Here is a 14,287-nt window from a genome sequence, read left to right on the forward strand (position 1 = left end):
CTTTTGTATTTGGTATTCTATTCATGCAGATATTTGCAATGCTAGCGATAGGGTACACGTTAATTTATTTGTTCTACAGATCTGAGTGTCTAGCTGGTATACTTTAAATGTCAATTTATTGCATGTTAAGCTGTTAAAATAATAACAATAAAATAAAAGCAATCTAAAGAATTACTTCAATTCATTCCTAGCCCAGGGTTTCCATAGACTTCCAAATTAGAAAGCAGTCAGCTAAATAGCACACTTAAGCTTTTAGGCTGGAAATAGAGTATTGTTTCATAACAGAAATTGGATATATATGAGGACAATGATTCAATGGTTGTTAGTTTAATGTGCTCTGACAGATGTTTCAAGAATGATAAACTAGATCTCAGACTAGATTTTACTTCCTTTTGTTCCTCCTTTTCTTTTTTTCCCCCTTTATCATTCAGCAACAGAAATGGGTAAGAGACTAAGGATGGCTTAATTAAAATAACACAATCGTGTGGCTCATATAGATAACATAGCAAGTGTCTTCGACCACTCTGCAAGGTGGTATTACATAGAATTTTAGACACGGAAGGGAGCCCTCATTTTACAGACTAGCAATCCCAGATGGAAAATGAAGTTAAATAGCTTTTCCAAGGTCACAGAGCTAGAATTTGGTGACATTTAAAAAAAATTCATTCAAAAAAAGAAAAAGAAAAAGATTTGGGGCAGAATATATTAACTGGTAGCCAATTGTCTGACCAGGCTGTTTTTCTGCTTTCCTGTTTATGCATAGGACCATAAGCAGGTATGAGGTTAAAATAACTAAGACAGTGGTTCTCAATCTTCATTGCATAATAAAAACAAGAAACCAGACCCTACCCCCAGGGTTGATCCAATTGGTTTGGGCAGGTCAGTGTTCTCAAACTTCAGCGTTCATCAGAATCACGTGGAGGGCCTGTTAAAACAGATTGCCAGCCCCACCCCCAGAGTTTGATTTTGGGGGTTGGAATGGTGCCCGATAACTTGCATTTCTCATAAATCCTGAAGTCACATTGATGCTGCTGGTCTGTGAACCACACTTTGAGAACCACTGGGGGTAAGGCATCAGGTAATTTTTCTTTAAGTTCCTCAAGATGGTAACGTTCAGCCAGTTGAAAATCACTGGCCTAAAAACAATCATTCTCAATCTTTTTTGGTATCACCTGGGGAATTAAAAAAAAATACTGCTGCCTGAGTCTCTACCCCAGCTCTTCTTTTTTAATTGATCTGGGATGCAGCCTGAGCCTTGGGATTTTTTAAAGGATTGCATGAATAAAGGACTCATACCTTCAGATGATTGTGACATGCAGCCAGGACTGAGTCACTGAAAATTTTTTGCCTCCTCAAATCTTATTACCATTTACCTAAAATTTCCCCAGAGCTGGGTACTTTCACCACCATCACATATTAGAAATTCCTTTCTAACTGGTTGTCTATGAACAATGATTTATTTCCACTTCGATGTTTTACTAATGCTAATATTTATTGAATACTTGGATGCAGTCGGCCTGGTGGTGAGGGTTTTGCCTCTTTACCATCCTTTTGTTTTGCTTTGCTTACTGAATGGTTATGCTTTAAATCATCTTTCCTTAAAGAGAGACCCTGTAATTTCTAGAATCAATACTGTCTTCTAAGTTGTGGTTAATATATATCACGTTTTATTCTGTTTCTGCTGGTTAGAAACTCAAGACAGGAAAAGAGAGGGAGAGAGAGAAAGGGTGGGGGGATCTTATAGAAAAAAAAAAATTCTTCTGATCTTAACACATTACCCTTAGTATTTGCTTCTCTGTGGCTCTTGGCTGGGGTTATCTGGAAATGGATAGATTCAGTAATTCCAGGAGGAAAATTCCAAGAATACTTATGACCGCAACCTAAGGCAGCTGATTTTCCTTTTGCTTTTAATTAATGCATTTCTTTCATTTCCAACTAAAAAAAAAAAGCCACTAATTTTTTCCCCCAAAAGTAACTTCCTCTGGAACAAATTATAATACTATTAAGCACAATGATATGACTTGTTTCAGGTAAAGGGGCTTTAGCTGAGAAGACTTAAAAGGAAATATTCAGTTATTTTTACCTGTTCCACAGCTGTGCTTAACGCTTCCTGTCAGGACCCTATGCTCACTCTTTACAAGACAGTACTGATACGTGCTACTACACAGCCCTCCTCATGCAGAATAGTATTTTCAGAATTAAGGTTAAGAATGCATCCTACAGCTTTAGTTCCCAAAGTTCCATTTGTTCCAAGCTTCATGAGATCTGAGAGCCGTCAGGAGCTGTATCTTTAACTTTTAGACCTGTGGCCTAGCGAGGTGATTAATAAATGGTACTTAATTAATGTTAACTAGATGAATGAATGTATACACATGTCTGTATTTGCTTCACATAAGCCCACACCATAGGGAGACCAAGGCTCAGACAACTCTAAGAGTTAAGGAAGGCAAATGCCACCTTTACGATCTAAGATGTCTTCAATACTCCATTTTTCTTTTCCCTACTTTTGTACCAGTTTTGATAAGAACACAGTTCAGCCTAATGAGATCAGATGGTCCATCTCCTCACCCACCCACTTTCCTTCTTAAAATGGCCAAAGCAGCTATTCTGATCCTACCACAAAACACAAAATTACTTATCACAAAAACATAACTGTGGGAGGTATTCATCGATGAAATGTAGCCATGCAGATTCTATGATACATGTTGCCAGAAAATTTGGGGGCAGTTTTTCAAGGCCGATAAGCCCCTTATGGGAAAGGACCTGGCTGGGAAAAGTGGTGGGTGAGAGAGAACTGCAGGGAGGTCAGAGTTCAACCTGGGCCAACACACAGGACAGCACCTAGGTCACTTCTCTGCGCTTCAGTTTCCTCATCCTCAAAGGAAGAGGTAGTGCTGAGTGACCTCCAGTGGTCCTCCTAACTCTGACACAGCCTGCATCTCTATATTTCTCTTCATATTATGGCTTACACAATCACTGTGGAAACACTTAAGGGCCGAGCAGGGAAGTCTACATATTTACTTTGAAGGATAAGAATTGATTTTAAACTATTGTAAAATGTCAGGATTTAGGGTTTTGTTTTGTTCTGATTGGTATTAAATACAAATATTCCCCTGTATTTGCTGCTTCAGTTTTCATATAACATCAATTTTCCAAAGCAATATGGACTTGCATTATATTATTCTTTAAAATGTTGTATGAAGCCAGGTTGGGTAACATTTTTGTTTTGAGGCACAGGACTTGAATTACCAAGGGACACAGTTCAGTTTATAATATAAATAAGTTTTCCAGGAACCTGTTTTACATTAGAGACTGCTACAAAACTAAGATAAAATTGTTGTGAGACCACCAAATAGGCTTGAAACAAAGTTGATCCAACCTATTCACCTGTCTTGGAAATTAGCAAGCATCGCTACAGTTAGGTTGATGCCCACTAACGACCTGAGTCATGGTAATTAAAGAAGACTGGCTTGATTAGGTCCAGGTCCTTGTGCTACATGGACCTTCACCCAATGAAAGCATTAGAAATTAACTTTATGACACCAAAATGAGAACCAACAATACAGAAATCATAAAAATATACCATAAATCAAAATCATTATCTATTAAATTACTTAGTTTTGAGCTGAGCTTTGGTTACTGAAATAATTTAAAGGAACTAATAAATATGCAATCCACACTACACCTGCTTATAATCATAAAGAGTTTTAAAAATCCATTTTAAACATGAAGAGATTGTTTGTGCCTTATTCCCAAACAATAATACCCAAACACTGAAGCAAAAAACCCAGCTATCTATTTACCTATTGGTGACCAACAACAGAACTTTAGTGCTTTCAGGAGTCAGGCCATTTTCACCCTTATTTTACAAAGCTAAACCAAGACTTCTGTTATCAGAAGGAGCAATCTGCTGCTAGGGTCTGCCCAAACTTCAAGCACCTGCTTTCTCTGGTCTGGAGACAGATGGTACATCATAAAAATAAAAGTCATGGGGAAAATGCACAGAAAGATATTCCCTTTAAAACCCTTTAGGAGGTTCTTTTTTCCTAAAATCTAATGCTATAAATATACATGTTTATGTTAATATCTTAGCTTAGAATATGGGAACTGATTCAGGGGCATTAAAAAAGTTTCCTTAGCCTGATTCATATTCATGTGTTCACATATTTCCATAGAGTGGGGAAACAGCCTTTACATTAGCTGATTAGCACCTAAGGCAGCTTAGGCCAGAACAGGAATTTTGGAATTCTAACAAATATCCTGAGCGAAAGCAGCTGCCATCCTTATCCTTCAATATTACTGCTAACTGTACCTCCATTAAGTTCTTTTATAATAATTAAGACACCGCTTAACAGGTGCCTGAATCAGCTCAGGCTGCTATAACAAAATAGCACAGCTGGAGTAGCTGAAACAACAGGAGTTTACTTCTCACAGTTCTGGAGGCTGGTGAGTCCAAGATCAAGGTGCTGGTCAATTTGGTTCCCCCATGAGTCTCCTCTTCCTGGCTGGCAGACAGTGCCTTCTCACTATGTCCTCAGATGGTAGAGAGACAGAAACCTCTGATCTCTCTTCTTCTTCCCATAAGAACATTGATCCCAACATGGAGGCCACACCTCATGATCTCATCTGAACTAATTTCCTCCCAAAGGCCCCGCCTCCAAATAGCATCACATGGGGCTTAGGGCTTCAGCGTATGAATTTTGGAGGGACACAAACATTCAGACCATAACAATGGAATAACCTCATTTACATTTGTGGGATTTGTATAGATGAGCTAGGGTGTAATAAATTGGCCTCATAATATGCTTTTCCACAATAATTATGTAGGGTGGTGTTTCTCAAACTTTAGGTGCATCGGAATCCCCTGAAGCTTGTTAAACACAGATCTCTTGGCCCGACCTCCAGGGATTCTGATTTAGTAGGTCTGTGCGGGGACCTGAGGATTTGCATTCGTAACAAGCTCCTAGGTGATGCTGACGCTGTTTGAGAACCACTGATGCAGGGGTTCCCTTTGGAATGTTAATATCAGTTATGATTCTTTGGGCCTGCATTGGCTTCTCAGTAATACCTGTTTTATGCTGAACATATTTGAAATGTGTCAGTTTGCTTATACGCAGATGTTGCAGTTACATACAAAGATGCTCAATAAGCAGATGGATAGATCTGCTGGGGTGAGGCTTCTTCGTGTTGTGAGCACCCAGGGAGAGTCAATTAATGCAGTACGTCTCATTTGCCAATTGTGACTTCACAAGTCACCAAGATTTACAAGAGTGTCCGCTGACACCTTATCCTTACTGATTTTTAATCTTAGAATTTAGATCTAGTCTTTAAAGTTGCTGGATTCTGCTATCTTACATCTACAAGCACGTTGCAATTGTTTGAACGAATATCAAATTTTGACAAATATTAATATGAAGCATTTGAGCAATGCTTACTATACATGTTCAACTCATTTGTCCTGTAATCATACTTGGCTAAATTTTAAAGCATGGCTCTGTCATGAAACAGCATAATTTTAAGATTTACTTCAAGTACGCTTTGGAATGTAAACATACCTTATTTAGTTTTACAAAATATTGCAGTCCAGCTTCCAAGGGATTTGTATCACAGTTCATCTAAAAGGGAAAACACGCATTTTAAGTCTTAGATGAGCGCAAATTGTTTTAATAACATCACTTTCATATATACTTTTTAGGGAAGAGAACACTTTTTCACTATGAATATAGATTCTGAAAAAGGAAAATTGTGGACTGGCCTCAAAGTAATTTTTTTAAATCTAAAATTCAAATGTAGCCTTTCAGCAAATACTGTTATTTCAATAGCAAATTAGAAACTAAAATTCACAGTTTGTTTCCAAGGCTCTCTTTGCATAACAAACATCTGAGGGATACCACAACAATGATGTCTTCCCAGAAACAAGACTTTCAGAAGCTTTTATCTAATAATTTTACATAAATAGGTTTTGAAAAGGTATTAAGTAATTTACTTATCTTACAATCATCCAGAAATTGGGATAAGTAGAGGAAAAAGCAAGTGGTAGGAAAATGGCTTCTACAGAGTTCAGGAGAGGGAAAAGAAAAAAATAGAGATTGAATCTCAATCTTTTCAAATTGGTTGAGTTATTACAATATAGTTCAAGGGGAACTAAAGCCACTATTTGGGACTAGACCTGATTTTTGTTTGCTTGTTTATTTTGTTGTCGTTGGTCTCTTTTGCTCCAGGAGAACTGGTCTAAACCTCATAAAAAGTAGCCAAACTTAAAAAAAAAGACAACACAGCCCTCGTATGAACTGGATGAGTAATATAAACTTGTTTTACATAACATAACATTTTGGCCTCATATTTCCTAATCCATTTGAGCACCTCTAAAATTATTTTTTACCTGCTCAAAGTTTCAGAATTCCAGGAAAAAAATGAAAACAAAGCCCAGATGCTTGATTGATGTATTAACACTAGAGGGCGTGCTGGCACTGCTGGGAAATCGGAGGGACAGGGGATGGAGAAAACCATTTCAGAGGAGGGCTCCCAGGGAAAAGGCAGGGAGGCGCAGAAACGCCTGACTGCACAGGCTGCTTCAGCTGCTTCATCCCTTGTGGAGTGTGGAGGCAGAGCCATCCTCTACTTTTCTCCCTGCAGCAGCCTCCGCTGAGAACCCCACCCACACCCGGCTTGTAGGCTGAGAATCCTTGTAACACAGCACCTCTCCTGTAAAACAGTGACTTGCCCCAGGGCCCTTGTCTTTCAGGGGCTCCAGGAGGCTGCCCTCTCTACCTCAAAGCCCACTTGCTTCTGCCCTTGGTCTAGCTGTCCAAGGAACCCTGCCTGCACTTTCAAACCCACTCTGCCCTCAAATTTATTGTTATATCCTAGGCACTTTTGTAGACTATCTAATCTCGACAATAACTCTGGAGGAGAAAGATTGGCCCTATCTTATAGAGAAGTAAACAGACTCTAGAGGGTTAAGGCCACACAGTTAGTATGTGGTGGAGGATACATCTGAACCCAAGAGACCCTACCCTGAAGTAAGTACATCTTTTACCACTGCCCCTTATCTCAACTCCCAGGCCTAAAACCTTAACGTCTTCCAAGGAAACAACTAGAAAATCTGAAAAAATTAAGGGGTCTAAAAATAGCCTGCCATATTGGAGATAAAACAGAGAATAGAGCCACTTTTGTGTAATCTGGACCAAGTTGTTTATTATTTCTTAGTGTGATTGTGTTTTGAACAGGGATTGTGCGTAGAACTGCCAACCCCTTGCCCAAGAATCACCAATAATACCTCCTTCAGGGAGAGTTGAGAAGGTAGATGAGATCATGCCTATGAAAGTGGTGTGTCACTACACAAATAGAAACCCTGAGTTCCCATTATTAATGGTGGGAGTGGGCTGGACCAACACATCCCAGACCACCAACCCCGCCCCCCCCCTCAGAAAGACCCCTTTGGTTGCTACTTCCCCAAAAGGTGCGGGATAAGAAAGAACTGAGGATGGGCAATGTGACAGAGGAGAAGGAAGAATTTGAAAGGTAGTCCTCAAGTCCCGTGCGGTAGGCAGGCTCCCTTGGGATAGCCACAGCTCCACACACAGTCAGAGACAGATGTCCAGGGCTCTCTGCTAAGCCGGAGGAATTAGGGCAGAATAAACATTATGTCATAATTCCACTGAATTTGCAACTGGGAAATTGAGGAGAAAAACCTCTTTCCCTAATTAAATAAAACTTTGGGGAATTCCCAGGTGGTCCAGTGGTTAGGGCTCTACGCTTCCACTGCAGGGGGCATGGGTTTGATCCCTGGTCTGGGGAACTGAGATCTCGCATGCTGCACGGCACGGCCAAAACAAAAAAATTTTTTTTTTATAATACATACTTTCTCTTACAGCCAGAGCCAATGTTAACGCAGTTAAAAATAACCCTTATACAAAAATCAGATACAATACACGTAAAATTTTAATAAAGATGCTAGCATGTCAAACCTCTGACCCCCAGGCTCTGAAAGCTTTCTCCAGTCTTAAGGCATTCATGGCATAGGTTCCAAAGTTGTCAATTCCCTCTTTCTGGCCTGCATTCATGATAATGTCATAAAGTGCCGCAGAATCTTCTCGTCTGTGGTACAGCTCCCAACCCAGCTCACCTGAAATACACCCACAAGTGCCCACCAGAGTAAGAATGATGATCATTGAGTCTAATGTGCATTAGCTAAAACACATCAATAAATGGAGAGATTCCATTTATGCAATATAGACATTGTTGAGTTTTAAAAGACCAGTTCAGAAAAAGGTTGCAACCAAACCCCACTGCAAAGGAGCCTGCCATATCACAGACGCTTTTGTGCCCAATCCTGTCCCCTGCACAGAGGGTAGCATCTAGGACATCTCCTGACACAGAAAGACTGTGATGCAGGAGTTACTCTTGCCCCTTGACCTCAGCTTCATAATGTTAAGTGAGGAATTAGCATGGCAGAGTTTATCAAGAAAAGGGGTTCAAGGTTTAGACACCTCAACCCCCAACTCCTTGGCCCCAAATCACAAGGCTTAAAGATAAAGGCAACTGATGACAATTAATCAAATGGTCTTCGCTGTGGGATAGCCATAGTCTCTAACGCCCCCCACTCCCCCCTTCTTCCCCATTTGGTCATTTCATTCACCATTAGAGCGGTGGGCAAAAAACAAAGAAAATGAAACCCAACCCAAAGAGTCTGCTTATTTTTTATTCTGCTTATGTTTTATTCTGGTCACCATTTTGCCAAGGTTGGGCAGAGGAAGGATGGTGAAAAGGGACAGCAGAAGCCCAGGGAAGAGCTATGGCCTTTATACCGTGTGTTTGCCTCACTCCTCATGTCAAGGGCTGATGGTGAGGTGTTTCTCCAGGACAAACACCAGAACGTGAGCAACACGTAATTGAGTGAATGCCTGGGCACCCAGTACGCCTTCTGTGAAGGGACAGGGAATCTAGAGGGAATTAGAAGTGAGCCCAGGGCACCAATGGGGAGCATTCATTCATCCCAGTTTCCAAATATCTACTATGTGCAATGTCAGCTGCAGAGCAAGTCTCCCCTAATGCACTTAGAGTCAGAAAGAAAGATGATCAGTGATAATGCTTTAAGAGAGGTGCCTGATACATTCACGCTGTTCTCTATGGGAGACTCTATCAATGGGAGACCATTTTGAATGTTCCCAAACAGAATCAGCTGGCCTGAATATTCTGTCAACCCTTCCAACTATTCCAACAGCCATCTTCTTCCCACTTTCTTACCTACCTTTCCAAATGGTAGACAGCTAGCTATGAGCCTGGAACAACAATTGGAAATCTGTGGAAGGACTCTCTCAGACTAGGAGTGAATAAACAGAATTGTCAGAAGAGTCAGGCAGGAGAAATCTTTCTCCAAAGTTAAAATGACCAAAATGAATGTGTGTGTGTGTGTGTGTGTGTGTGTGCTGTGTGTATGTGCATGCATGCACACATTTCTGGTAACTGCTTTTAAATTTTAGAGACTTATTTTAGGTTGTTTTCCAATTCTTACCAGTATAAGATATCCTGATAGCAGTGACAGGAATGTTGGAAACCTTTAAAGACTTGGTCTGAAGAAACTTGAAAATATCATCACTAAGATCTTCAGAGGTCAGTTTCTGAAGGACCTTTCTTGCATGTGGCCCTGCGACGCCAAGGACTCCAAGCTCATCGGTTATGTTTTTAATTTCAACATCATATCCACCTTTGACAGCCTCTTCTTCAATCCATCTGCATTTGAGATTCATAAACATCGTGTTAAATCTTGCTTGAATAATGCATGTTAGTAACAGATTATTTCTCGGAAGAAATGCTCTGTGTCTAGAATTGCCAGAAAGTCCCTAGAATGTCATTTCATATAATCACCTAATTTTTAAAGTTGAGGAAACTGAGTCCCAGAGATGTTAAATGATCCTCTTTAAACTACCCACTTAAATGTGTGGGTAATTTTTCACAGTACAGAAGGACCCTTCCGTTTAAACAAGCTCTGCCACACGATTCTTTTAAATAGTGACAGCCCTGTTGCATTTAAACTGATGATTCAATCTTGGGAGAATTTTCTCTAATACCTGTACACAGGAGGCATGCTTGTGCTGCTAAAGGTTAATAATGTGCCTGCCACCAGACACATACTTGCTTTGACAATGACAAGGAAAAGATTAAAACTCTAAAGACTGAGTCTTGATGAGTTATTGGAACCCAGTTATAGGGTTTGTTTATAATTTATTGAGCAGTCCCTGGAGCTACACAAGTCTATCATAAAATGATCATCTGGATTGACACAAAGCTAAGCTACTAAGATGGCTCCCAAAGCACCTTGGAGTGGAGGATATAATTTGCATCATTTTACAACTAGAGTGAGAATCTGTCAGAGTAAGATGTTTATTAAATAACAATATTCCAAATATTTTTGAAATACTGAAGATTATAGATTTTAGAGTACACTAAATAGTAGACTAAAGATTCGTGTGAAGGATTGACTTGGCAGGTCAATGATTTAGATGCAGCTTTGTGGCACAAAGCATGAAAAAGGAAGAAGAAAAACCAGGGAGGCAGTTCACTAAAGTGGACCAAATGTGGGCATCAGAATCAACAAGGCTGGCTTGAGCAGGTTACTTTAACCCAAACTTCACTTTCCTCACCTGAAATAGGGAATAATATATACCTTGTAGATATATCTGTTAAAAGAATTTATTGAGATAATGTGTAAAAATGGTTTTGACATATTGGTGATGCCTAACAAATGGGAGCTAATATTATTAAAACCAGTAAACCCCATGGATGGATTACCTTTGGGAGGGGGATGGTTATAGGGGCCCTTCAAATAATTTCCTCTAAGAGACATGAAGTTTATTTAAAACAATAAGATTTTAAGAATTAAAGTTGTACTTTCAATTACGGGTAAAACAAACAAACAAACGAAAAAAACCTCGGTGCAAGATTGGGTCAATATATAATCCATGTAAAATTTTCTTACTAGGTGTACACTTACCTAAGATCATGAAGTTCTGATCCAGAACCAGTTATTAATAGAAACTGCCCAGGAGACTGGTGAGAAACTGTCAACTCAGCATATACTTGACCTTTTGGTGTTAACATGTGACTTATATTTGTAAAACCCACCTACACAAAAGAATTTTAAATTACCTCAGGATGAAATAAAAATCTTATGTGTCCTTTTAACACCACATGGAAATAAAAATGTGGGTGTCAACAATGAAAAACATCTGAATGCTATCATTTATATCAATTGTGTGAACTATCTGTAAACTTAAACCCATTAATTTTGAAGTTTTCAGTTTAAATGACCATTATAATTACTTGTCATAAAAATTACACTTCAGCCAATTTGGGGGTTCCCATTTACACAACTAAACAAAGTCATAAGGTCCTTAGATGATAATTCATTTAACAAAAATTTAAATTTGAAAATTAGCTAGAATACCCTTGGTTAGTTGAAGGGTTCTGGTGTTCATACAGAAATCATTAGGTGAATTGAAATAACATATTGGTTTTTTTGAAAACGAGAGGTAGAGAATTAAGTAGGCCAGAATCCTGGACCTTGTACCCCTATAAGGTTATTTACCTTGGGAATGACATTTGCAAAGAGATGGTCCAACAATCTAATGGAGTCTTGGCCTTTGATATTAAACTTGCCAAATGGTGACAGGTCAATCACCCCTACTCTTTGCATAACCTGTTTATACTCAGAGCCCACAGGATCAAACCAGTTTGTGCGGTGAAAACTTGGCCTGAAACACAATGTTTGTCATAAAACAAGAGTTACTCATTTTCAAAAAATTACAGAATAAGGATATTTTAATACACCCTATTTGCCTAGAAAATTTCATTTGGGGGAAAAGTGCCACCTGTTCTACAAATCATACATATATACTGGAATCTGATTTTTTAAGTTACTCATCTATCCCTTGACCCATTTCATAGTGAATGAAGTATTAATTAACTAGAAAATAAGCTAGGCCATGTGGGTTCTCAGATCTGGAAAAGAGCTTAGAAGTTAACCAATCCTGTAGTTCTCAACCTTGGTTACATATTAGAATCACCAGGGGAAGCATTTTAAAAATACTAATTTGGGGGACATAATTAAACCAGAATATATGAGGGGTAGAGCTATCTTGTTTGTTGTTTCTCAAACATTTATGCAAATACATCACTTGTACTTGTTAAGATGCCGATTCTGATGCAGCAGGTCTGGGGAGGGGACCTAGATTCTGCACTCTAACAGGCTTCATGCTGGTCCACCTGGAGTAAGCAAGGATCTGGTCCAACATCTTCATTTTTTAGAGAAAAGGCACAAAGTGACTTCCAAAGTCTTTGCATTAGTTAATGACAGAGCTGGGCCTGGAACAAAGGTCTCCTAACTCATTATGCAGGGTCGTTTCTACTTTACAGAGCTGACTATTAATGTGGTATTTTAACTTCAGAGCAGGATGCTAAGTCTGCAAAAAGTTTTCAGTGGTTTAATTATTAAAATAGTAGAAGAAACAGGCCAGGTCCAAATAGCACAAGGTGAAGAATAGATCTGGCATTTATCTGAGCCATTTAGGAAAAACCAAACCAGTATTTTGCCCCCAGGTAATCGCCACTGGCTGACTACAGAGTCCAAATTCATTAATCAACAACTGGCCCTCTACTATACTTTGGACCTTTTAGATCTGATCTTAAAGTAGACATAAAAACCTGTTTAAATAAGCAAAATGACAGGTCAAAAAAAAAAGAGAGAGAGAGAGAATTGGACTTCCTGGTGGTGCAGTGGTTAAGAACCCACCTGCCAATGCAGGGGACACGGGTTCCGATCCCTGGTCTGGGAAGATCCCACATGCCGCGGAGCAACTAAGCCCGTGCACCACAACTACTGAGCCTGCACTCCAGAGCCCGTGAGCCACAACTACTGAAGCCCGCGTGTGTAGAGCCCGTGCCCCGCAACAAAAGACACCGCAATGAGAAGCCCGCGCGCTGCAAAGGAGAGTAGCCCCCGCTCGCCACAACCAGAGAAAGCCCATGTGCAGCAATGAAGACCCAACACAGCTGAGAAAGAAAAAGGAGAACTTAATGTGAAAAAGAAACTTTGTTTTCTCTTGGTTTATGGATTCTCATGAGAAAAAATATATAATCACTATTAATCCCAAGTACAACAATGGTATGCAATCCAAGTATAATGGCAACAACTTTAGAGGAATTCAGAGAATTGTTTTAGTGATATGCTTTACGTTTTAGCTCAAACTAAAATAGTAAGTAAATGACCTTTTCCCCTAATTTATTAGCAGTGCATATAATTTGCATGATTCAATGCACACACACTAGAAAGCAGTTGCTTTGAGCTATTCCTTGACAAATAGAAAATCCATATTTCCATACTGTTTCCATACTATGTGACTTGGCCAGGCATCCTAAACCAGGACAAACCTTTAGGAGCCAACTGAAGCCGTGTGGGGATTTGGAGAGGGTGGGGAAGGTTCTCTGAGCAACTGGAAAACGCCAAGCAGAGGCTTCATCTGGGCTGGTTATAGGTCTCGCGAGGCCACATGGGTCCTAGATGTGGGCCAATGTCACGTGGGATAAACTAAGGCCTGCACTGCACAAAAAGTGATTTTTGTGGGAAAAGGCTCAATGCTCTTTGGAATGGGGTGGAGTGATGCGGTGGGAGGGGGACACGGCACTTCTCTGGGGTCCCTCCATTCCACCCCCAAATTTCATTCTGCGGTGAGAGTGACAGGCAGGTTAAGTCACTCACTTACCTGTACCCAGTGTCCTGGCCTGGTTTATAGAACCAGTGTGGCTGCTCCCAGCCTGCATGGAACCCCATGGAACACTTAGGCTCCAGGGTTTTATAAAGCCCACTGACTCGCTGAGTTGGCCTCCCGGCAAACCGTTCTTCTTTAGGGTAACCAACTGAAAAAGGAAGATCGGTGCTCTGAGTAGCATAGAACCAAAACTATAAAATATTTTGAAGGGATTCAGAAAATGGAAAACACAGCACTTAAAGTCTAGAAGCATATATATATGTATATAAATATAATATATATAATATATGTATATATTATATGTATAATATATGTATATATTATATGTATAATATATATGTATAATATATATGTATATATAATATATATACGTATATATGCATTAAATTTATGTTTGAAAAAAACCCAAAGCTGTCATTTATATTGATCATCAAAGGGTAAAGTAAAAATAGATTTAAAAGTTAAAATCACTTATGCATTCCTCACATTAAAGATATATATTCATATAGATTCCTTTT

At 39.5% G+C, this 14,287-nt stretch overlaps 1 protein-coding gene across 2 annotated transcripts in view; it reads right to left on the reverse strand.

The window, feature by feature from the left end:
* The window catches only part of DMGDH (dimethylglycine dehydrogenase), a 59,846-nt gene that overhangs the window by 16,746 nt on the left and 28,813 nt on the right, over window positions 1-14,287 (reverse strand). For both annotated transcript variants that reach the window (XM_068535558.1, XM_068535557.1), the window contains exons 9-14: window positions 13,764-13,917; window positions 11,591-11,756; window positions 10,997-11,127; window positions 9,518-9,735; window positions 7,971-8,128; window positions 5,556-5,615 (exon numbers count right to left, since the gene is read on the reverse strand). In XM_068535558.1, the coding sequence (XP_068391659.1) occupies window positions 5,556-5,615; window positions 7,971-8,128; window positions 9,518-9,735; window positions 10,997-11,127; window positions 11,591-11,756; window positions 13,764-13,917 (887 nt within the window). The remainder of the gene's footprint in view (window positions 1-5,555; window positions 5,616-7,970; window positions 8,129-9,517; window positions 9,736-10,996; window positions 11,128-11,590; window positions 11,757-13,763; window positions 13,918-14,287) is intronic.

The sequence above is a fragment of the Eschrichtius robustus genome, chromosome 2 (assembly GCF_028021215.1).
Source record: "Eschrichtius robustus isolate mEscRob2 chromosome 2, mEscRob2.pri, whole genome shotgun sequence".
Lineage (NCBI taxonomy): Eukaryota > Metazoa > Chordata > Mammalia > Artiodactyla > Eschrichtiidae > Eschrichtius > Eschrichtius robustus.